The sequence below is a fragment of the Dendrobates tinctorius genome, unplaced genomic scaffold, assembly GCF_039654945.1.
Source record: "Dendrobates tinctorius isolate UK_male_01 unplaced genomic scaffold, ASM3965494v1 ptg000224l, whole genome shotgun sequence".
In the NCBI taxonomy this organism is placed as follows: Eukaryota; Metazoa; Chordata; class Amphibia; order Anura; family Dendrobatidae; genus Dendrobates; species Dendrobates tinctorius.
The window spans coordinates 2,213,056-2,239,417 of NW_027361891.1; the positions used below are offsets into that span (position 1 = coordinate 2,213,056).

Here is a 26,362-nt window from a genome sequence, read left to right on the forward strand (position 1 = left end):
CTTAGGAAGAGTAAAAAGCATGCTCAGCAGAAAACAGTGATGGTGCTTTCTCACAATGCCCCTATGCAACCATCAATGATCTAACCTTATTTTACCATATTTTACTATAGCATGATGTGTAATGATTAAGACATGATAGTGATGCAACAATGACTTACAGTTTCTATATATAAGAAAAGCAACTTTCTGCCAAGCTACTCTAAATGTTAGCCCACTGTCCTAATCTAACAGAAAACAGATCATCATTGTTACCTACTGCCCTGTTTAGAACATACCAAAACCTACAGCTTAGTATATATGACCCCAAAATGAATACAGACGTCACACCAGACATCTTAAACAATGGATATAAATAAATCAATAATAAACCCCAGACCACACCATGCTAATACCAACACCAACCAAAACTCCTCTGCATATATACATATAAAGACTGCCATTTTACTGACAGACCCCCATTTATATAATACTGTCAGCAGATCGCAATCAGAATGTGTCAGACATCTAAACTCCAAATGATACACAGCTGGTGTTCCTTTCTGCTCTGATAGGCAGCACTATAGATTCAGTGAATGTCAGGGATTGTGCTTCTTACTCCTGGCTCTGCTCTCTAGCATCTGTATTATTCCTCCTGACTGGGAGCATTTGGACCTCTACTCAATCTCTCCTTCAACCAACAAAACAGGGTGCTCTGGTCCAAAAACCCCAGTTGTTGTACCATGCAACCTCCTCTCCACCTCTCTCAGCTTGGTCTGCTCCATCAATATGCTACATAATGTATACTAGTAGGTGAACCAGCCACCAAAAAACCAACGCACCTCTTTAGCACCTTCAAAATACTGCTGTAGGAAAGGGTTTCGGTCAAAGACCAATTTCACAAATCTGCTGAGCAACAGACTCATCAGACCCAAATGGCATATCGCTCAGCCCTAAACCTGTTAGACAGCAATAAAACATACCTAAAGGCTAGAGAAAGCAGGCCTGGATTTTGTTTCTCAATCACAGGGTGCACCTCTAACTAAGACTAGGTTCACATTAGCGTTTGAGCGTATCATCCGCCTACGCAAACGCATGCAAAACGCATGTTTATGCAGAGTTTTTTAGCATCATCTTACACATGACGGGAAAAAAAAACGCTGCGTGTGCATGCGTTTTTGCATGCGTTTGTAATATTTATGTGCATGCGTTCGATATTACACCAGACACCCAATGAGTGTGTCTCATGGGATTTCTATATATAGACACACTGCACAGATGAAATCCTCGTCTTTTGCTGCTGTATCCAGATTCAAGATGGATCTTAGCGTGGAGAGCTTCCTTCTTCTTGATTTGTTATTGAAATTGGCTCTTGCATATGCTTTTGCTTGTGTAGAAGAAAGAAGAACAGAAAGATGGAAAAGACGTCGTCAACGCTATTGGCAACACCCATGGTTGAAGTCCGAGAGAGCCGTGGAGCCTACCACTCGTTGTAAACTGAGCTGCGTGAAAACCCGGAAAAGTTTTTCGAGTACACGAGAATGTCGGAACAGAGCTTCATTGACATGCTGCTACATGTCCAAGGATCCATCATCAGGCAGGACACACAGCTATGTCGAGCAATTCCTGCTGAGGAACGTCTGCTGGTGACCATGAAGTACTGTACGTAATTTTGAAAAACAAACCCATGTCGCTATTATTATGTACTTAATTTTTTTCCATTTTCTGTTCGGCAGATTCCTGGCTACCAGAGAGACCTTATCATCTCTACATTTTTAATTCCGGATTGGAGTGTCCACGCTATCTGGGATTGTTGGAGACACCTGCCGTGCTTTATATGACGTTCTGCATGAAGAATTCCTCCCCCAACCCACAACTGAACTGTGGATAGAAAATGCTGCAAAATTCCAGGACATATGTAATTTTACTAACTGCCTTGGGGGCTGTGGACGGCAAACACATTTGGATTATGAAACCTGCTGGAAGTGGATCTGAGTATTTCAATTACAAAAAATACTTTTCCATTGTTCTCATGGCGATTGCAGATGCTGACTGTCGATTTGTTGCCGTGGACGTTGGCTCATTTGGATGAGGAAATGACTCACAGTCTTTCAAAAACTCTGACATGGACCAACGTTTGTATGGTAATGATTTCAATTTTACACAGCCACGACCTCTTCCAAACACTGAAGGACCGCCAATGCTGTTTGTTGTGGTTTGGGAATGAGGCGTTTCAAATGTGTGCCAACCTCAAAAAACCGTACACAAGTCGGGACTTAAATTACACCAAAAGGATTTACAACTACCGACTGACAAAAGCACAAAGAATTGTGGAGTGTGCCTTTGGATTGCTGGTATCTAAATGGCACATTTTATGAACAGCCATCAATCTTAAAATTGAGACAATTGTTGAGGTTGTGAAAGCGTGTGTTGTTCTGCACAATTACATCCTGGTGAAAGAGTGACAACAATTAGAACTTGACCAACCTGTTCATACCACATTGCAGGATTACCAAGATCACCCTCTGAGGACTACAGTGGAAGTTGCCCAAATGAGGGATACATTTGCTGCCTACTTTGTTTCGGATATTGGACGTGTGGCATGGCAAGACGGTTTAAGCCGCTAAGTAAAATGTACCTGTAATATGTACCTGTAATGTTTGCTGACTTTAATTCTAACACCTTGACTGTAACTTTAATAATAAACACCCTTACTGTAACACCCATTATAAATAAATAAATAATCTTTATTTTTATATAGCGCTAACATATTCCGCAGCGCTTCACAGTTTGCACACATTATCATCACTGTCCCCGATGAGGCTCACAATCTAAATTCCCTATCAGTATGTCTTTAAAGTGTGGGAGGAAACCGGAGTACCCGGAGGAAACCCACGCAAACACGGGGAGAACATACAAACTCCTTGCAGATGTTGTCCTTGGTGGGATTCGAACCCAGGACCCCAGCGCTGCAAGGCTGCAGCGCTAACCACTGAGCCACCGTTAATACTTAGCTCAACAATACACACGTGTTTAACCCCTTAATCCCATATGACATACTATCCCGTCCATGTGCCCTGGGACTTAATTCCCAGGGACGGGATAGTACGTCATAGCGATCAGCGGCGCCCACGTGGTGAGCGCCGCTGATCGCGGCCGGGTGTCAGCTGATCACAGTTGACACCAGGCACAATGTGTCTGGGGCGGTCACGGACCGCTCACAACACGTTAACCCCTTGCACACCGTGATCAAACACGATCGCGGTGTACCGGGGGTTAAAGGGAAGCATCGGCAGGGAGGGGGCACCCTCCGTGCTTCCATGAGCCCCCCACAGCAGCGCAATGTGCAGCGCTGCTGCGGGGGGCTCCTTCCCTGCAGGCCCCCGAATCCAAGATGGTGACGGGGACCTTCGGGGGTCTGCAGGGAGCTGGCTTCCTCAGTGCCTGCAAAGCGCAGGCAAGGAGGAAACCTGCACACTGCCTGTGACAGATTGCTGATCTGTCACAGTGATCTGTGATGTGACAGATCAGCGATCTGTCACAGGACAGTGATGTCCCACCTGGGACAATGTAGTAAAGTTAAAAAATAAAAAAAAGTGTTAATTTTTTTAAAAATCGCCAAATAAATTAGGAAAAAAAAAAAAGAAATATTCCCCCAATAAATTCATTTTTTGGAAATAAAAAAAAACAAACAATAAAAGTACACATAATTGGCATTGCCGCTTCCGTAACGACCTGCCCTATAAAACTGTCCCATTAGTTAACCCCTTTAGCGAACCCCTTAAAAAATAAAAAACGAAGCAAAAAATGATTTATTATCATACTGCCGAACAAAAAGTGCAATAACGCGCGATCAAAAAGACGCATATAAATATCCATGGTACCGCTGAAAACGTCACCTTGACCCGCAAAAAACGAGCCACCATACGGCATCATCAGCGAAAAAATAAAAAAGTTATAGCTCGCAGAATAAAGTGGTGCAAAAATAATTATTTTTTATCTAAAATAGTTTTCATTGCATAAAACCGACAAAACATAAAAAAAGACCTAAATGAGGTATCGCTGTAACCGTACTGACCCGAAGAATAAAGCCGCTTTATCAATTTTATCGCACGCGGAACGGTGTAAATGCACCCCCCCAAAAGAAATTCATGAAACGCTGGTTTTTGTTCATTCTGTGTCCCAAAAATTGGAATAAAAAGCGATCAAAAAATGTCACGTGCCCGAAAATGGTGCCAATAAAAACGTCAACTCGTCCCGCAAAAAATAAGACCTCACATGACTCGGTGGGTCAAAATACGAAAAAATTATAGCTCTCAATATGTGGTGATGCAAAAACTATTTTTACAATAAAAAGCGTCTTTTAGCGTGCGACAGCTGCCAAATATAAAAACCACCATAAATAGTAAATCAAACCCCCCCGTTATCACCCCCTTAGTTAGGGAAAAATAATAAAATTAAAATAAAATGTATTTATTTCCATTTTCCCATTAGGGTTAGGGCTAGGGTTAGGGCTAGGGTTAGGGCCAGGGTTAGGGTTAGGGCTGAGATTAGGGTTAGGGGTGTGTTAGGGTTAGGGTTGGATTTAGAATTGGGGGTTTCCACTGTTTGGGCACATCAGGTGCTCTCCAAATGCAACATGGCGTCTGATCTCAATTCCAGCCAATTCTGAGTTGAAAAAGTCAAATGGTGGTCCTTCCCTTCCAAGCTCTGCCATGCGCCCAAACAGTGTTTTACCCCCACATATGGGGTATCAGCCTACTCAGGACAAATTGCAAAACAACTTTTGGGGTCCAATTTCTCCTGTTACCCTTAGGAAAATAAAAAATTGGGGGCAAAAATATCATTTTTGTGGAAAAAAATGATTTTTTTATTTTCACGCCCGGCCGTTATAAACTTCTCTGAAGCACTTGGGGGTTCAAAGTGCTCACCACACATCTAGATAAGTTCCATGGGGAATCTAGTTTCCAAAATGGGGTCACTTGTGGGGAGTTTCAATAGTTTAGGTACATCAGGGGCTCTCCAAACGTACATGACACCCGCAGACCATTCCATCAAAGTCTGCATTCAAAAACGTCACAACTTCCCTTCCGAGACCCGACGTGTGCCCATAAAGTAGTTTTCTCCCACATATGGGGTATCAGCGTACTTAGGACAAATTGGACAACAACTTTTGGGGTCCAATTTCTCCTGGTACCTTTGGGAAAATAAAAAAAAATTGGTGACTAAAAGATCATGTTTGTGGAAAAAATATACGATTTTTTTATTTTCACGCCCGGTCGTTATAAATTTCTGTGAAGCACCGGGGGGTTCAAATTGCTCACCACACAACTAGATAAGTTCCTTAGGGGGTCTAGTTTCCAAAATGGGGTCACTTGTTGGGGGTTTCCACTGTTTAGGTACATCAGGGGCTCTCCAAAAGCAACATGTGGGGTATCAGCGTACTCAGGACAAAATGCACAATAACTTTTAGGGTCCTGTTACCCTTGGGAAAATAAAAATTGGGGGTGAAAAGATCATTTTTGTGGAAAAATATGATTTTTTTTTAATTGTACCGCTGTACGTTATAAACTTCTGTGAAGCCGTTGTGGGTTCAAAGTTCTCACCACATATCTAGATAAGTTCCTTGGGGGGTCTAATTTCCAAAATGGGGTCACTTGTGGGGGGTTTCCACTGTTTAGGTACATCAGGGGCTCTCCAAACGTGACATGGCGTCCAATCTGAATTCCAGCCAATTTTGCATTGAAAGAGTCAAATGGCGCTCCTTCCCTTCTGAGCTCAGCCATGCGCCGAAACAGTGGTTCCCCCCCCACATATCAGGCATCAGCGTACTCAGGACAAATTGAACAATAAATTTTGTAGTCCAATTTCTCCTGTTACCCTTGGTAAAATAAAAAAATGAACCTGAAGTATTTTTTTTGTGAAAAAAGTTAAATGTTCATTTTTTTTTAAATATTCAAAAAATTCCTGTGATGCACCTAAAGGGTTAATAAACTTCTTGAATGTGGTTTTAAGCACCTTAAGGGGTGCAGTTTTTAGAATGGTGTCACTTTTGGGTATTTTCTATCATATAGACCCCTCAAAGTGGCTTCAAATGTGATGTGGTCCGTAATAATAAAATGGTGTTGCAAAAATGAGAAATCGCTGGTCAATTTTTAATCCTTCCTAAGAAAAAAAAATTTTGGCTCCAAAATTGTGCTGATATAAAGTAAACATGTGGGAAATGTTACTTATCAAGTTTTTTGTGTGCCGTATCTCTGTGATTTAAGGGCATAAAAATTCAAAGTTGGAAATTTTCAAAATTTTCGCCAAATTTCCGTTTTTTTCACAAATAAACGCAAGTTATTTGAATGAAATTTTACCACTATCATGAAGTACAATATGTCACGAGAACACAATGTCAATCACCGGGATCCATGAAAGCGTTTCAGAGTTATTACCTCATAAAGGGACAGTGGTCAGAATTGTAAAAATTGGCCTCACAGTTATATCTCACCCTGTCAGGGTTCTCTCATGGCTGCTTCTCCATACTGCAGACATTCATTCTCTCCAGGGAACTCTCAGGCACTTGCAACCATTAAACACAGTGTCCACACGTGCTGTCAGGCAGGAAGCCCCATCTCAGCGGGACCTTCCACACTGGACCAACCAGGTCCCAGCATTCACCCCCATGTGACCTACCCTGGCCACATTATATGTTCCATAGCCACGCCCACCGGGACACATGACTCTGACCTCATCACGGGTCCTTCAAGCCTTTACACGCTCTTTACAATAGTGCTTTAAACACACCCCCTGGGTGGGTTTGTAGGTAACCAGGATCGCCCATCTCTCTAGTTACCTGGAGACTTCTCCCTTACACATTGAAGCAACACCTCAGCAGTATCACTGCTGATCAACACATAAGTCTCCATCCCAAAGGCACCCACTTTGAGATACATAACGGCCATTCAGTATTCTGCCATTCTTCCTTTCTCCTGGGACATCAACACAGCGCCCCCTAGCGGACTCAGTGGTTACTACACCACACCCTGTACACTGCGATCATGTTTGATCGCAGTGTGCCAGGGGTTAACGTGCCGGGGGCGGTCCATGACTGCCCCTGACACATAGTGCCGGGTGTCGGCTGTGATAATCAGCTGACACCCGGCCGCGATCAGCGGCGCCCCCCCAGCAGCGCCCCGATCGCTTAGGCCTCTTTCACACTTCCGTTTTTTACAATCAGTCACAATCCGCCAGGTTTTGAAAAAAAACGGATCCTCAAGTTTTTTTTGAGGATCCGTTTTTTTCCCATTGACTTGCATTAATGGCGGATTGTGACGGATTGCTGGCCGTTGCATCCGTTTTTTGTGAGGATCCGCCAAAAGTTGCTGTCCGTCACCATCCTCAAAGATTTCAGAACGGAGCTTGTAACGTTTTTTTCTCTGGCGGATCCTCCAGACACTCATTTAACCCGAAATTCTTTCTGGGTGCCGGACAAAAATAAAAATTTTTTTTATCTCTCTCTCTCTCTCTCTCTCTCTCTCTCTCTCTCCCCGGCCAGCGATTCCTTTAAATTTCTTCATTTTCAGGATCCGTCTGAAAACGGATCCTGTGCCATCCGTTCGCATCAGTTTAGAACGGATCCGCTTGTCCGCCTTTTTGGCGGATTATAACTGATGCAAAAAACTGAAGTGTGAAAGAGGCCTTAGACGTACTATCCCGTCCCCGGTTATACGGGCCCGGGTACCGTGGACGGGATAGTACGTCTCACGTCAGAAAGGGGTTAAGATTACTGTACTTGTTCTTATTATGTATACCCCTCCTCACATGCACCATGGAATAAGTGGTGCTATAATAATAAATAATAATATTCAACTTTCCTCAATACTAATACGATTAAAGCAGTGATTCTTTATAAAAATAATATAATAAAAAGAGAACATATCACCATAACATTACTAGTGATCACTGTAGCAGAAGTAAAATTATATTAGACAATCGTTACAAAATAACAAGTTCAAGTAGACGATTACCCTATAAGAGAGGCTTGTCATCTCCTATGTTTACCCAACCTAAAGGTTTTACTATCATAATCCGTTCGCTAAACTTCCAATAGATTCTGCTGCCGTATAGTACAGGTCTTTTCTTTCACTGATAATAATGGTACTTTTAAGAATTAGAGTGCCAGTGACTGAGGATGAAATGTTAAGTTTGTAAAGCAGATATATGTTGGAGTTGAATATAGTATATGAATATATTATCTGTTGCCTGTTTAATGCACAATCTACCTGTATTTCGTTTTAAGTTTAATTTGGAAATCCATTTTAAAAAGTCAGTGTTTATGTTATGAGGACGTGAGAATGTGAGATCTACATCTGCTGTCATGAATGTTGTGAATAATCACAGCTGCTATAGGAATTCGCCCTGGGCTAGGACATTTACCTTGTACGTGAAATTATCAGTTATTTAACTATTGTAATTATGAAATTATCAGTTATTTAAGTATTGTAATTAACTGTTTATGTCCAAGGTAATTTCTGTGCGAATAAAGTAGTCTTCTAATTACAGCTTATACTGTAAGATAGCAAAAACAGAAAAACTGAAATAGATCCCTCTGTTTGTAATGACTCTATATAATATATGAGTTTCACTTTTTGTATCGAAGAACTGAAATAAATTCACTTTTTGATGATATTATAATTTTGTCAGAAGCACCTGTAGTTATTGCTGCACAAGGGGGGTCACACCAAATACTGAGAGCAAAGGTTCACATACTTTTGCCACTCCCAGGCATGTGGATCATTTTAAAACATGACAAAATGTAATATTTTTGACTCATTGGTTCTATTTAGTTCTATGTTTTCTATGTGAAAATCTGAAGTAGTTGTAAATGAAATGAACACTTAAATATGGAAAATTCTAAGAGGTTCACAAACTTTCATGTGCCAATGTATGTAGCTGTCTACATATTGGCAATAGCGAACGTGCACCTGCTCATTAATTTAACACTATAGTTGCTGGCCTTGTCTTATGCTTTTCTGCATTGTTCATTAACAATTAAATTTGACCAACTCTTGTAAACTATAACGCTTAGAAGGCTGAATGTGTTTCTATATAATTTGTGTTTTGTGTAGATGCACATGGAGGTCTAATTAAATCCAGGCCCCTAAATTTTCCTTATGATTTCATGGTAGCAGGTTGCGGCTCAGACTTGTTAATGAAGGCTATGCACCTGGTGGATTTTGGAAGTCACGTCTCTCTTATAATTTCTCATTAGTCCAAATTTATTATACACAGTCAAGAGCATGCAAGTTACGTAAATACCACTATATATTTTATTCTTTCAGGGCCTAATAACGGTTTAGATTTTTTTCCTGTTTATTTTAGTGATAGAAAACATACTAAAATACACCATAGTTACCACATGCACATCATTTCACAATATTGTGCACCCACTTTGCATGTCTAAATACTAAGAACGTCCTTGGCCTAGCATTTTGACATAGATACTGTTTAATATAACACTGCACATAAATAGTGAATGTAAGCATAAGAAAGAAATCTTGGAAATGACCACAATTACTATGGCATTATTAAATAGCAATAATTATAGAATTTTTTAGGAAAGAAGCATAAACACATCAGCCAATAGGTGTTAATCCTACTAAGAGGGCAAACTAGTCATTGGGGAAGTTAAGAGTGGCCATATACATTACTGGTTTATATCAGGTGCAACAATAATTAACATTGGGCAAAGTTTGCCAGTATTTTATAAATGGGCAAGCATCCAAACATAACACACTTCCTGCATTTTAAAGAAAAGTTGATGTGTGCTCAGAAAGGTCACAGTCCAGTGGAAATGTGGACTTTGTAAATGAACAGTAAGCTGTTGTTGGGCTTCAGAATGGCATAGTGAAACAATTAAAATTCTAGATGCTGAAAGCATTGGACTAAATTATTATGTCTAAGGGTATATGTAGCGTTTTTGAAGTATTATTTTTTGCACGATTTTATTGCTAAACATTTTTTTTTATAGTACCAGCAAAGTAAATGAAATTTTTTTTAAATCTCATTTGCACACTGCATATTTTTTCCTCGCATTTGAACTGTTGAGTGCTTTTGGAAATCTGCAGCATGTCAATTCTTTTAGGCTATGTGCAGTCATTGCGAAATTTTGTTGCGGATCTAGAGCGTTTTTTCCGTGCGGATTTGCACCAAATCCACAAGGATAGCTCAAGCAATGTTAATCAATAGGAATCCAGAATTGGTGTGCACATGCTGTGGAATATTCTGCACTGATTCTCAGCATTTTATTTTCCGCAGCATGTCAATTTTTTTATGGATCTGCAGTGTTTCTGCACCCATTGATTTTACATTGAGTCAGTCAAATTCACAGCTAAACCGCAGGTGTAAAAAGGTCTGTGGATTAGCTGCGGATTTGCGTGCCAAAAATGCTGCGGAAAGGAAGGAGGAAGAGTGTGTGGGTGTAGAATATGTGTGTGGGTGGAGACTGTGTGTGAGCAGAGAATATGTGTGGGTCTGTCTATGTCTGTCTGCGTGTGTGTCTGTATGCAGGTGTGTGTGTGTGTAGCCAGGCATCGTCTGATGGGACTACTACCCCATCCGGTTATGTCTGCGGTCACATATAACAGTGACAGCATGAGCCGATGAGGGGATAGTAGTCCCATCATCCGGCGACTGTGTTCAATTGTAAAACAAAAAAAAATTAATACTCAACAAACACCTAATCCCCGATGCCATCGATCTCCTGCAGCAAAAATAAAATACCAACATATTCTTACCGTTACACCGTGGTCCATTAAATAACGAGTGTCCCACGGCGATCTCACGCGTAGAACAGTTACATCGGGAGATGTGACCACTCTACACAGCTCCACTGACAGGAGGAGATCCCCGCAGAGTATCCCCGGAGTGTATCACTGCACAGCCGGCAGAGATCACCGGAGGTCGTGCTGTCACTTGCGGCACCGCTGCATGAGAAAATTCTCATGCAGCGGTAGTGCCATAAAGTGAGAGCACGAACTCCGGTGAACTCTCAGTGATACATTTCAGAAGCAATTATTTCCTGTCAGTGTATCACCGGAGCCGTGCAGAGTGTTCAGATCTCCCGATGTGACTGTTCTACACGTGAGATCATCGTGGGACACTCAGAAATTGGACTATGTCAGACAGGGAGTATTTGTGTTGGTTTATTATTTTATTTTTGATGCAGTAGATAGAGGGATTTGGGGATTAAGCGATGCAGAAAGTATGGTAAATTAAGCTTCAATAAAGGAGTCTGTGTGAATATTTCAAATAAAGGACTTGATTCTGGCTGTGTCTTTATTTACCATATGACTATAGGATTAGTAATGGATAGGTGTCTTATTGACACCTCTCCATTACTAATCTGTGGGCTTGATGTCTCCGGACAATACAAAGATGATATCAACCCAACAAATATTACCTCACTTGCTACCGCTTCAGGGCAAGTGGGAAGAGCGAGGATAAGTGTCAGAATTGGCACATCTATAAAATGCGCCATTTCTGGGGCAGCTGAGCTGATGTTTTTAGCCTGGGGGGTGCTAATATACATGGCCCCTTCCCAGGCTATTAATGTCAGCCCGCAGCTGTGTGCCTAGCTTTTGCTGGTTCGATTTTATAGGGGGACCCCATGTCAATTATTTTCTGGGGTTCCCCTGTAAACTAGCCAGTAAAGGCTAAGCAAACATCTGATAGCTGATATTAATAGCCTGGGAACCTTTATGGATATAGGCTCCCTCCTAGAATATTAACATCAGCCCTCAGCTTTCCCTCTGCTGGTTATGAAAGTTACGCGGGAGCCCATACATTTTTTGAAAAATAAACAGATATTGCGTTTCATGCAGATTTCACGGGTATGTGTGTCTTTTATTTAACTCTTTATGTACCATTTTATTAATTAGGGCATCTGACTGACTATTTTTATATATATATATATATATATATATATACTGTATATATATATACACAGCTCTGGCAAAAATTAAGAGACCACTGCAAAATGTTCAGTTTGTCTGATTTTTCTCTTTATAGGTATATTTTTGAGTAAAATGTAAATTGCTCTTTTATTCTATAAACTACTGACAACAGGTCTTCAAATTTACAAGTACTAAATTTTGTATTTACTTTCAGAAAATGAGAAATGGTCAAAATAACAAAAAAGTGCAGTGCTTGCAGACCTCAAATAATGCTAAGAAAACAAGTTCATAATCATTTAGAAACAACAATACTAATGTTTTAACTTAGGAATTGTTCAGAAATCAATATTTTGTGGACCATGATTTTTAATCACAGTTTTCATGCGCCTTGGCATACTTTCCACCAATCTTTCACATTGCTTTTGAGTGACCTTATGCCACACCTGGTACAAAAATGTAAGCAGTCCTTCTTTGTTTGATGGCTTGTGACTATCCATCTTCCTCTTGATTACATTCCACAGGTTTTCAATGGGGTTCAGGTCTGTAGATTGGGCTGGCCATGACAGGGATTTGATGTGGTGGTCCTTCATCCACACATTGATTGACCTAGCTGTGTTGCATGGTGCATTCTCCTGTTGGAAAAAGCTGTCCTCAGAGTTGGGGAACATTGCCTGAGCAGAAAGAATCAACTGTTTTTCCAGGATAACCTTGCATGCGTTTTGATTCATATGTCCTTCGCAAAGATTAACCTGCCCAATTCCAGCCTTGCTGAAGTATCCCCATATCATCACCGATCCTCTACCAAATTTTAGCGTGGGAACAAGACACTGTGGCTTGTACACCTCTCCAGGTCTCCATCTAACCATTAGACGACCAGGTGTTGGGCAAAGCTGAAAATTAGACTCATCAGAGATTACCTTATTCTAGTCCTCTATGGTCTAATCCTTATGGTATTTGGCAAACTTCAGCCTGGCTCTCCTTTGGTTCTCATTGATGAAAGGCTTTTTTCTAGCTTTACATGACTTGAGCCCTGCCTCTAGGAGCCTGTTACGAACTGTTCTTGCTGTGCACTTCACTCCAGCTGCCATTTGCCATTCCTTTTGTAGGTCACTTGATGTTATCCTGAAGTTGCTGAGTGACATTCGAATAAGATGACGGTCATCCCAGTCAGTGGAGAGTCATTTTTGCCCTCAGCCGGTCTGTAGCTTTGTTGTTCCCAATGTCTCCTGCTTGACCATGTTGGAATGGACTGCCGTCTTAGAAGTTTTAAGGATGGAGGCAACAAGACACTCATTGTATCCCACTGCTAGTAAAGCCAGAATTGAGCCCTTCTTTTCCTCACTCAAGACTTTTCTTTTCAACTCCTTTGGCATGGTTAAAAGTTATTTTTTCATTCCTATTACTTTTGGGATATTACTAGCACTTGTTTTGCCATCCAACTTGTCCTATTGCAAGAGGATTGTGAACACCACAGCAGGGTTTTTTATACTTTCCTTTGGTAAATAAGATTTGGTTCAGGTGATCACCTAATCAGAAGCACCTTAAGTAGAATGAGGTGTACTCTGGTTGGAATTCAATTGACACTGGAATGGAATGGCTGTCAGATATGTAGAGAAGCTGACTTTTATAAGAGTGGCCTCTTAATTTTTATATACATACACACACACACACACACACACACAGTACAAACCAAAGGTTTGGACACACCTCATTCAAAGAGTTTTCTTTTATTTTCATGACTATGAAAATTGTAGATTCACTCTGAAGACATCAAAACTATGAATTAACCCCTTCACTACCAAGGGTGGTTTGCACGTTAACTACCGGGCCAATTTTTACAATTCTGACCACTGTCCCTTTATGAGGTCATAACTCTGAAACGCTTCCGTGGATCCCGGTGATTCTGACAATGTTTTCTCGTGACATATTGTACTTCATGTTAGTGGTAAAATTTCATTCATATAACTTGCATTTATTTATGAGAAAAACGGAAATTTGGCGAAAATTTTGAAAATTCCGCAATTTTCCAACTTTGAATTTTTATGCCCTTAAATCACAGACATATGGCACACAAAAAAGTTAATAAGTAACATTTGCCACATGTTTACTTTACATCAGCACAATTTTGGAACCAAAATTTTTATTTGTTAGTAAGATATAAGGGTTAAAAGTTGACCAGCGATCTCTCATTTTTGCAACACCATTTTATTTTTACGGACCACATCACATTTGAAGCCACTTTGAGGGGTCTATATGATAGAAAATACCCAAAAGTGACACCATTCTAAAAACTGCACCCCTTAAGGTGCTTAAAACCACATTCAAGGAGTTTATTAACCCTTCAGGTGCGTCACAGGAATTTTTTGAATATTTAAAAATTAACATTTTACTTTTTTTCACAAAAAAAATTACTTCAGGTTCAATTTTTTTTATTTTACCAAGTGTAACAGGAGAAATTGGACTGCAAAAATTATTGTGCAATTTGTCCTGAGCACGCTGATACCTGGCATGGCAGAGCTCAGAAGGGAAGGAGCGCCGTTTGACTTTTTCAATGCAAAATTGGCTGGAATTCTGATCGGACGCCATGTCGCGTTTGGAGAGCCCCTGATGTACCTAAACAGTGGAAACCCCCCACAAGTGACCCCATTTTTGAAACTAGACCCCCTAAGGAACTTATCTAGATATGTGGTGAGAACTTTGAACCCACAAGGGCTTCACAGAAGTTTATAATGTACAGCGGTACAATTAAAAAATCATATTTTTTCCACAAAATGATCTTTTCACCCCCAATTTTATTTTCCCAAGGGTAACAGGACCCTAAAAGTTATTGTGCAATTTGTCCTGAGTACGCTGATACCCCATATGTGGGTGTAAATGACTATTTGGGCACATGGCAGAGCTCGGAAGGCAAGCAGCGCCATTTGACTTTTTTGGCTGGAATTGAGATCAGACACCATGTCGCGTTTGGAAAGCCCCTGATGTACCAAAACAGTGGAAACCCCCCACAAATGACCCCATTTTGGAAACTAGACCCCCCAAGGAACTTATCTAGATGTGTGGTGAGAACTTTGAACCCCCAAGTGCTTCACAGAAGTTTATAACGCCCAGGCGTGAAAATAACAAAAAAAACTTTTTACACAAAAATGATATTTTTGCCCCAAAATTTTTATTTTCCTAAGGGCAACAGGAGAAATAGGACCCCAAAAGTTGTTTTGCAAATTGTCCTGAGTAGGCTGATACCCCATATGAGGGGGTAAAACACTGTTTGGGTGCATGGCAGAGCTTGGAAGGGAAGGAGCACCATTTGACTTTTTCAACGCAGAATTGGCTGGAATTGAGATCAGATGCCATGTTGCGTTTGGAGAGCACCTGATGTGCGCAAATAGTGGAAACCCCCAATTCTAACCCTAACCCTAGCCCTAGCCCTAACCCTAGCCCTAACCCTAATGGGAAAATGGAAATAAATATATTTTTTTAATTTTATTATTTTTCCCTAACTAAGGGGGTGATAACGGGGGGTTTGATTTACTATTTATGGCGGTTTTTATGTTTGACAGCTGTCGCACGCTAAAAGACGCTTTTTATTGTAAAAATATTTTTTGCATCACCACATATTGAGAGCTATAATTTTTCCATATTTTGACCCACTGAGTCATGTGAGGTCTTATTTTTTGCGGGACGAGTTGACGCTTTTATTGGTATCATGTTCGGGCATGTGACATTTTTTGATCGCTTTTTATTTCGTTTTTTGGGACGCAGAATTTACAAAAACCAGCGTTTCATGAATTTCTTTTGGGTGGTGCGTTTACGCCGTTCCGGGTGCGGTAAAATTTATAAGGCGATTTTATTCTTCGGGTCAGTACGGTTACACCAATACCTCATTTAGGTAGTTTTTTTATGTTTTGGTGCTTTTATGCAATGAAAACAATTTTATATAAAAAATAATTATTTTTGCATCACTTTATTCTGCAAGCTATAACTTTTTTATTTTTTCGCTGATGATGCTGTATGGTGGCTCGTTTTTTGCGGGACAAGATGACGTTTTCAGCGGTACCATGGATATTTATATGCGTCTTTTTGATCGCGCGTTATTGCACTTTTTGTTCGGCGGTATGATAATAAATCATTATTTTTTGCTTCGTTTTTTATTTTTATTTTTTAAGGGGTTCACTTAAGCGGTTAACTATTGGGATAGTTTTATAGGACGGGTCGTTACGGACGCGGCGATACCAAATATGTGTACTTTTATTGTTTTTTTTTTTATTTTCAAAAAATGAATTTATTGGGGAATATTTTTTTTTTTTTTTTTTTTTAATTTATTTGGCGATTTTTTTAAAATTATTTTTACACTTTTTTTTTATCTTTTTTTTACTTTATTACAATGTCCCAGGGGGGACATCACTGTCCTGTGACAGATCGCTGATCTGTCACATCACAGATCACTGTGACAGATCAGCGATCTGTCACAGGCACTGCACAGGCTTCCTCATGCCTGCGCTTTGCAGGCACTGAGGAAGCCAGCTTCCTGCAGGCCCCCGGAGGTCCCCGTCGCCATATTGGATCCGGGGACCTGCAGGAAAGGAGTCCCCCGCAGCAGCGCTGCACATTGCGCTGCCGTGGGGGGCTCAGGGAAGCAAGGAGGGAGCCACCTCCCTGCCGATGCTTCCCTTTAACCCCCGGGACACCGCGATCGTGTTTGATCGCGGTGTGCAAGGGGTCAATGTGTCGGGGGCGGTCCGTGACCGCCCCTGACACATTGTGCCGGGTTTCAGCTATGATAATTAGCTGACACTCGGCCGCGATCAGCGGCGCTCACCACGTGGGCGCCGCTGATCGCGATGACGTAATATTTCGTCCATGGTAATTAGGTCCATGGTCACATGGACGGAATATTACGTCATTTGTAGGTAAGGGGTTAACATATGTGGAATTATATAATTAACAAAAAAGTGAGAAACAACTGAAAATATGTCTTATATTCTAGGTTCTTCAAAGTAGTCACCTTTTGCTTTGATTACTGCTTTGCAAACTCTTGGCATTTTCTTGATGAGCTTCAAGAGGTAGTCACCAGAAATGGTTTTCACTTCACAGGTGTGCCCCGTCAGGTTTAATAAGTGGGATTTCTTGCCTTATAAATGGGGTTGGGACCATCAGTTGTGTTGTGCAGAAGTCTGGTGGATACACAGCTGACAGTCCTACTGAATAGACTGTTAGAATTTATATTATGGCAAGAAAAAAGCAGCTAAGTAAATAAAAATGAGTGGCCATCATTACTTTAAGAAATGAAGGTCAGTCAGTCCGCAAAATTGGGAAAATTTTGAAAGTGTCCCCAAGTGCAGTGGCAAAAACCATCAAGCGCTATAAAGAAACTGGCTCACATGAGGACCGCCCCAGGAAAGGAAGATCAAGAGTCACCTCTGCTGCGGAGGATAACTTCATCCGAGTCACCAGCCTCAGAAATCGCAGGTTAACAGCAGCTCAGATTAGAGACCTGGTCAATGCCACACAGAGTTCTAGTAGCAGACACATCTCTACAACAACTGTTAAGAGGAGACTTTGTGCAGCAGGCCTTCATGGTAAAATAGCTGCTAGGAAACCACTGCTAAGGACAGGCAACAAGCAGAAGAGACTTGGTTGGGCTAAAGAACACAAGGAATGGATAGTAGACCAGTGGAAATCTGTGCTATGGTCTGATGAGTCCAAATTTGAGATCTTTGGTTCCAACCACCGTGTCTTTTTGCGACGCAGAAATGGTGAACGGGTGGACTCTACATGCCTGGTTCCCACCGTGAAGCATGGAGGAGGAGGTGTGATGGTGTCGGGGTGCTTTGCTGGTGACACTGTTGGGGATTTATTCAAAATTGAAGGCATACTGAACCAGCATGGCTACCACAGCATCTTGCAGCGGCATGCTATTCCAACCGGTTTGCGTTTAGTTGGACGATCATTTATTTTTCAACAGGACAATGACCCCAAACATACCTCCAGGCTGTGTAAGGGCTATTTGACCAAGAAGGAGAGTGATGGGGTACTATGCCAGATGACCTGGCCTCCACAGTCACCAGACCTGAACCCAATCAAGATCGTTTGGGGTGAGCTGGACCGCAGAGTGAAGGCAAAAGGGCCAACAAGTGCTAAGCATCTCTGGGAACGCCTTCAAGACTGTTGGAAGACCATTTCATAACAAATTCATAACAAGCTAGTTAGTTCTGCTCTCTCACCTGATAACATAAAGCTTTTGCTCACAACCACACAATATGTGCAAGTTTTAACTGTGTATGAGTAACTTCTCATGTATGACTGTGCAATCCATACGTGTATGCTCATGGGTCATGTTAGACAAGAGAGGTGTGCTGTTTTATTAGACTGCATGACTTTCAAAATTAAGAAAAAAATGCAGAATTTGTTTATATTTACATGTAGTTTATTTTACTGCAAACAAATCAGCTATTTGTTTATGACTTTGACAACAATTGACTTTCTCAAGGAACCAAAAATAACATTCCATTGAAAACTAGATATACATTTTACTAACCACACTATGACACAAAAATGCTAAGCTGACCATTGAACGCTATTAGCTTAGACAACAAGTAGAATCAAATTCAACCTAGACAGCAGATTTTAGACATTTGCATTTTTGGGCTCATGTTGTTATTTACTACTATGTTTAGGGTTATGATACTTTGACTCTTAAGACCCCACATTATATGGACATCAGCTAATTCGCCAATTTCAGTTAGACCAACTGATGTGTCCAAGAGCCTTCTAACTCTCATCTCATTGTAATTTCTACAACCGATTCATTTGCTGCTAGGGAAAATAAGCTGTTGCCAAACGAGTCTTGCAGCAGCTTTCTCTGCTTCTCCCATTGAAAATACTTGAATGCAAAGTATACCAATGTTGTCCAATAAATAATTATGGTCTGGCACTTCACAACCACATACTATCAAAATACAATTTCGGGGCTTAATAAATAGCACTACCGAAAGAATGAAGAGATCCCGGAAGAAGCTTGTTGCGAAACGCGCGTTGGGGTGGGGGAGGCTGCGGCGCCCATCATCACTTGTGCTCACAGCGTTCAGGTATTGTTACTTATGGAGAATTCAATTTTATTATCACTACTTTCTGCCTACTAGTTAGCAGGTCACTTATGATCATTCGTATAGGGACTTAGACTTGGTTGTCATGTTGCCGCTTTATTTGGACATTCAACACCATAGTGTTATCCATGTTTTTTCTGCTAAGTGAGGCTTTATGGTGTACATATTGTTTTTTTCAATTTCTCTCCACATTAGATTTTATATTACCTGCACATGATTTATTGCTGTAAAGGAATTGTGCGCATCCTTCTGGGCATCATTCAGTTTTTTAATTTTTTATGTATAATTAATAAACATGTTATTTTAATATTATTCTTTCTGGATCTCTTCATTCTTTTGGTGGTGCTATTTATTAAGCCCTGAAATTGTATTTTGATAATACTTGAATGCAGTGTATAAGCGTAGCGCTTATACACTGCTCACAAAAAATTGGAGATCTATGGCTTTCGGGTGAAATTTATGGAAAATGTAAAAAGTCCACCCCCAGTGATATTTTATCATGAAAGTAGGGCATTTAAGTAGAAGAATGCAATGGTGTTTTCTTCATCTCAAACAATTTATTGAAACAAAAGCCAACAGCGGTGGGTTACCCCAACAAAAAATGTCAATGTCTCCATAACTTGTCATGTAGCCTTACGCATCAATTACAGCTTGAAAACAACATCTCATGTTGTCGAGTTATTGTCTGCTGAGGAATGGTATCTCAATCTTCTTGAAGGGCGGCCCTCAGGTCATTTAGGTTCTGGGGTACAAAGTTACGAACCTCTACACAGCGACTCAGCTGATCCCATAGGTTTTCTATGGGATCCAGTGCTGGAGAAAGTCCAGGCCACGCCATCTGAGGTACCCCAGTCTCAAGCAGCCACTCCCTAATAATGCAACATTTATGAGCAGGAGCATTGTCAACTAAAATTAGGCCTGTGTTGTTCGTGCAGAGGCACGACTGGATTAATGATATTATTCAAGTAGTAGGGGCTTGTCACTATACCATTCACAAAATGTTGGGCACTTCTGTATTGACTAGACATACCTGCCCACAGTGTAACACCACCACTACCAAAGGCTCATCTGGTGACAACAGTGGCTGATGCATAGCAGTCTCCTTGACTTCTCCAACAGCAGCCATCATTTCTGCTCAGCGTGAATCGACTTTCATCAGTGAACAGCACTGAGGCCCGCTGATTCTTTGTACAGCGTAGATGATGCCGCCTATGCTTGGTGGTGTGGTCAGGTACCCTTGCAGGTCATCTAGCACACAGACCACGCTGATGTAAATGGTTTAGAATTGTCTGACGTGACACTTGGCTGCCTCTCAGCTCCCTTAAATGTGCCTCAAGTTGTGTGGCATTCATTATCCGGTTCCGAAGGCATTGGTCACAATGAAGCGGTCATAAGTGTGGGATGTGGCCAAAGAACGTCCACTTCTCTGCCTTCCTGTGACTCTTCCAGTCTCTCTGTATCTCTGTTGCAACCTGCTGATGACTCTGTGACCCTCTAAGCTCAGTGGCCACTTCTATCTGTGAACATCCCGCTTGAAGCCTCGCACTTGCAAAGTACTGTTAATCAAGTGTTAGGTGTTGTCTTGGCCTCATGATAACAAAATGTGAACAGCATCATGAGGAGGACTGTTTAAATACCAATTCTAATTGAACTCTGAAATTTATTGACCGATTCATGCATCGATTCACCTATTGCGAATTCTGCCATTAAGCTCCTTGTTAGGCTAGGTTCACATTAGCGTTTGAGTCCGCAGAGTGATGCTGTGGACTTCTTTCCTTAAGCTCCGCCTACTTCCGCATGCATCCTGCGTACCTATCTTTAACATTGTGTACGCAGGAACATGCTTTGTATGTGGATGCATCCGCGTGCGTCGTTTTGACATGCACGCTGAGCGCATGAAAATGCAACATGTTGCGTTAAGAGGGCACTTTAAAACTATGCACGTGGACGCATCCGCATACAATGCATGTTCCTGTGTACACAATGTTAAAGATAGGTACGCAGGACGCATGCGGGAATTTGCTGAGCTTAAAGAAAGAAGTCCACAGCACCATCTGCGGACTCAAACGCTAATGTGAACCCGGCCTTAGAGAACAGCAAGATGTGCAAAAAGTACTGAAACATTGAACAGTTGGACATGTGCAATCAGAAGTTTAGAGACAGTCACATTACGTTCACGTGAAAAGGTTAAAGTGTATTTTTGGTAAAATTTTGCCCGAAAGTCAAATATCCCCAACTTTTTGTGAGTAATGTGTGTTTGGAGCAATCGGAAGAGATAGCTGTCAGCTGAAATATGTGAATGGCCAGCTTTCATATGTAAAAACTCATATTTATGGTCCATCAAAATAATTTGCATGATTTAACAGCATGCTTCAGATTCATTACAGACATCAGTTACATAATCTACATGTAACCCATTCAGACTTGAATACATTGAGACATGCGTTATGCTTATTGATAAGTCCCTGTCATCTGAAAATAATTACCAGGTTAGTTTTTTTTACAAGCTTCATGGGTTAGTACCCCAATGACTCCTATGTAGTTAATGCAAGAGTACTTAAACAGTCAATCATACCTGAGCTGGAGTCAAATTTTTTTTCAGACCTGGGTAAAAAGAAACAAAAAAAAGAGTTTACGGCTGGGGTCACACTAACCGACGCAAAATACGGTCAGTATTTTACATGCGTAATACGGATTTATGACCCCTAAATAGTGTTCCGTATGTCATCCGTAAGCAAGGTGTGGTCGCGTATTTTGCGCATGTAAGCATCCGTATGGCATCCGTATGGCGAGATTTTCTCGCAGGCTTGCAAAATGGACATATAATGGAGCCCTATGACAGGGTTTATAACAGAAACCAAAGAATAGATATAGACACATAGAATGCATATATATATATATATATATATATATATATATATGTATTCTATGTGTCTATATCTATTCATTCGTTTCTTTATTAAAACTGTCAGTGTGAGTTTACTGTATAGCGCACTGAATTGCCGGCTTTGCTAAAAGACACCGGGTGCGTATTTCTCGCATGTCACATGTGTGGTCCGTGTGTACTCCGTATTTTTCGCGCACCCATAGACTTGCATTGGCGTATTACGGGCGTAGTACGCTGACAATCGCAGCATGCTGGGATTGGCACCGGACCGTAGAATACGGATGAGAAATATACGCCTGGTGCGAGGGACCCCATAGAGAATTATTGGTCCGTGTCCAATGCGTGCTTTTAGCGCCTCTCACTCGGCCGTATTCCTCGCCAGTGTGACCCCGGCCTAAGTGTTAAAAACTGGAAATAAATTGTATGTTTAAACTCCATGCATGGTACATACAGCTGCCAACTGAATCAGTTAAGAGGGCATATTATTTAAGATCCAAGCAGGTCTCCTGCTCCAGTTATAGTGGTTTTATCCAAACGTGCTGATTTTTTGCTTCAATCGACTTATTCCATCAGGTAACTGCTGTGAAATCACAAATGATTCAGTCAGGTAGCTTCCCAACAATATTCAATATGTATAAAAATGTAGCAACCAGAACCAAGAGGTAAGATTTTAGCTCAAGTAAACATCTTTATAGCGAGCCTAAGAATCATTGTTGGTTATGGACACATTTCCTTGTGTAAGCTGGAGATGTCACAACAAAGAAAATTGTATGAGGAGAAATGACAAATGTTCTCAATAATGTTTGTATCTGAAAACGGCTGCATGTAACTGGAAGAGTGAGGCCATGTGCACACGATGCAGATTTCCAGCGGATCCGCAGCAGATTTTACCGCGCAGAAACGCTGCATATCCACATTGTGATGTACAGTAGCATGTTAATCAATAGAAAAAAAACGCTGTGCAGACGCTGCAGATTTTTCCGCGCGGTTTTCTTGTGGTTCAAAATATGCAGCATGTCACTTCTTTTGTGCGGTTTTCCACCTGCTCCATTCTCCAAATCCGCAGGGGGAAATCCGCAGGGGGAAGTCCGCAGGGGAAAACCGCACAAAAAACACAAGAAAAAAAGGAAGAAATACGCAGAAAAAATGCAGGTCATTTGACCTGCGAATTTCTTCAATTCTGTGCGGAAAAATCCGCAGGGCAAAAAAGTACGTGTGCACTCAGCCTAACAACTGACCTATCCACATGATAGATTGTCAATTAGCACTCACTACTGGCATATTATCTGGAGATACAAGTGGACCAGTTGACAACTATGCCTTTCATTACAACTGTAGGCAAAAAGTATAGTGTGGTATACAGTTATTTACACTGGAGTCAATGGAAGATATATAGTTATACTTTTGATGCAGATGTTTAATGAGGCGTTTCAAACCAAAACCTTAGGGGGTGATCCAGCAAAGCATTTTTGTCAAACAACTGTAGTAAAAAACTGAAAAGTCCAACAATGTTTGCTTTATGTAGAGTACGGCAAAAAATTTGTGACTTTTGGCGTGTTTATGCCACTTGAGAGCAGCTCTGATAAAATGGGTGGAGAGAAGTCAGGGTGGTTTGTAACAATGTCACACGATACCTGTGACCAGTCAGCAGCCGCTTCAATCTTCAGACAAACCATATACTGTACATTTGAAGGAAGTGAGAACTGCTGCTCTCTCACTTGTTTTTGATATACACGATTCATGCAAAGGCGGGGAGAGTGATGCCAGCGCTAACTGTCTGTAGAGATCACGTAACGTAACAACATCATGTAATCACCAGGAAAGCCAGCGCCGACACTGATGGAATGGCGCAGGCACCGTAAGTGAGTATACGTGTTATTTTACTGTGGGTAAACATATGGATTGAGATAGAGTTGTCCAAATAGTTTACAACCCCTTAAAAAAGAACAGTTGTGTAAAGTGGTATAGTGATATTTGAAAGGATAGTACTGATTGGTTGAATCACATTTATTTGTAAATATTCACACTTTTAAGCTTCTAAACATTAAAATCTATAAATGGAGATTTATTCTTAGTGGATTTTCAGAAAAGACCCCAATGCCTTTTGGAGACAGCATATTACCAAACAGCATACACAATTGATTAACAACATACACGTTACCATCACTAAGAGCAGGAATCCACATTCATGTCATTCAAAATGTGCTGAAACAGCGGTGTAGCAGTAAGGCTGAGGTCATATTAGCGTATAGCATCAGATGAGAGAGAATCTGATGTAATATGCTAATGACACTCGGCTCAAACTCTGCTGCGAGTGTGAGCCAAGTGTCATGCTACTGTGCTCCAATCCTACTGCATGACAGAATCGCAGCACAGGTGCGGAGGAGATGGAGAAAGTAATTTCTCCATCTTCTCCATTGCCAGTGTATGCGGTAATCACACTACACTCGAATGACAACTGAGTGCAGTCTGATGTTTTGCATGCACCCACAGACTTGTATAGGGTCCGAGATACACTGACAATTGCAGCATGCGATTTTTTTTTCTCACGCTGGCTCCGGATGACAAAATAAACGCTAGTCGTCACCACTCCATAGTAGAACATTGGAGTGAGTGCTATCCAATGAACCATCAGATAGCACTCTTCCGAGTGAGCCCTAATAATGAGTAAAATCAGCCATGGTCTGCAGCCTCCATCGATATTCACTGTAAATTACAGGTTGGCTAATCATTAATAATTAAAAGGGTGATAACAAATGCCCTCCAACATGTTTCACAGATGAATTGTTATTATTAGGCCGGGGTCACACTTGCGAGTGTGATGTGTAAAACTCACGCGAGTCTCTCCCATCAATACCCGGCACTGCCGTCGGCACTCGGACTGGAGTGTGTGGCTGCATAGAAATACATGCAGCCGCACACTCGGGTCCCGAGTGCCGGTGGTAGGGCCGGGTATTGATGCGAGAAATGCAAAAGGAGGGGTGCACTACTGTCATATCTCAGTCTCCAATGGAGTGCAATACCTAGCCTGTGAGCAGAGAAGCAAACAAAAGGGAGAAAAAGACAAGGCTAATGATGGTATGCACATCCCAATAGACAATAAAAAACCTTTATTTCATATTGGATACAATAAGCTAAAAACATTTAAAATACAATACAAAGTCATAACCAAAAATTGCATGGCGGTGACCTATGAATGTCACACATGTATTATATATATATATATATATATATATATATATTTTTTTTTTTGGATATAAAATACATGTGTGACATTCATATGTTGGGGGCAGCTTCATTGTCTGCATAAGCCACTTTATGTTTATTTTGTGCTGTGACTTTGGTCACCGCCAAGCAATTTTTGGTTATGACCATATAATTGTGTTTCATTTTATGCGGCTTCATATGTGCATGTGTGGCCGAGAATGTGGCCGCTGCTGTTAGACTCTTTGCACACAGCTGCAGATTTCTGTTGAAGGTGGCTTGACTGCCCCTGGTGGTGTTTTGTATGCATGCATGGCTATTATTATGCCTCCTTCAACAAACTCCTGGGTTATCTATGCATAATGTGCATGATGACTGATTACCATCTTGATGATATAGCTGTGACCCTGGTGTTTTATTATTTTTTTCACACGCACATGTGGCCGTTATTATGGCCATCACTTGGGCCATCATGCACAGATTTCTGAGCATTTCTGGATTTTTGCTCTGGGGGCAGCCCTGCTTGCCGCTTGTGACTTTTTGTGCGGCCGTTGCTATGACCGCTACAGCAAACGCTCTGACCAGTGTATGCACAGCTGTCACTACCTTTGGGTCATGGATTGTCGCCTGTGGCATTTTGTGCGCACGCACGGCCGCCATTATTACCGCCGCAGTAAAATCTCTGACCAGTATAAGCATGGCTGATACTATCTTAGGGCCATTAATACGTAGCGCGCATGCGCTATTGCGACGGTGACAGCATAGCCGTGATTCCGGCCTCCTACATTTATATAAACCTTTTTTTTTTTCATGGCCGTTACCTAGACCACTACAAATAAACTTCTGCGTCTGCCCATATTTTTGTGTTTGGAGGCAGCCTTGTTTGCAGTCTGTGGCTTGATATGCGCACATGCGGCCGTTACTATGGCCACCATGATAAACTTTCTGACCAGTGTCATATAGTGCGCATGTGATGTTAGGCTGAGTGCAGACGGACTTTTTGGCCCTGCGGATTTTTCCGCGCAGAATGGAAGAAATTCGCAGGTCAAATGACCTGCATTTTTCCTGCGGTTTTCTTGCGGTTTTTGTGCAGTTTTCCATTGCGGTTTTCCCCCTGCGGATTTGGTGACAGGGGAGATGGAAAACCGCACAAAAGAAGTAACATGCTGCAGATTTTGTACCGCGGAAAAATCCGCAGCGTCTGCACAGCGGTTTTTTTTTACATTGATTTAAAGGCTACTGTACATCAC

At 41.4% G+C, this 26,362-nt stretch overlaps 1 protein-coding gene across 1 annotated transcript in view; it reads right to left on the reverse strand.

Annotated features, from left to right (window-relative positions):
• MSRB3 (methionine sulfoxide reductase B3) overlaps window positions 1-26,362 on the reverse strand; it is a 331,564-nt gene that overhangs the window by 28,018 nt on the left and 277,184 nt on the right. Inside the window, exon 5 of the mRNA XM_073555445.1 lies at window positions 21,597-21,625. Within this exon, the coding sequence (XP_073411546.1) occupies window positions 21,597-21,625 (29 nt within the window). The remainder of the gene's footprint in view (window positions 1-21,596; window positions 21,626-26,362) is intronic.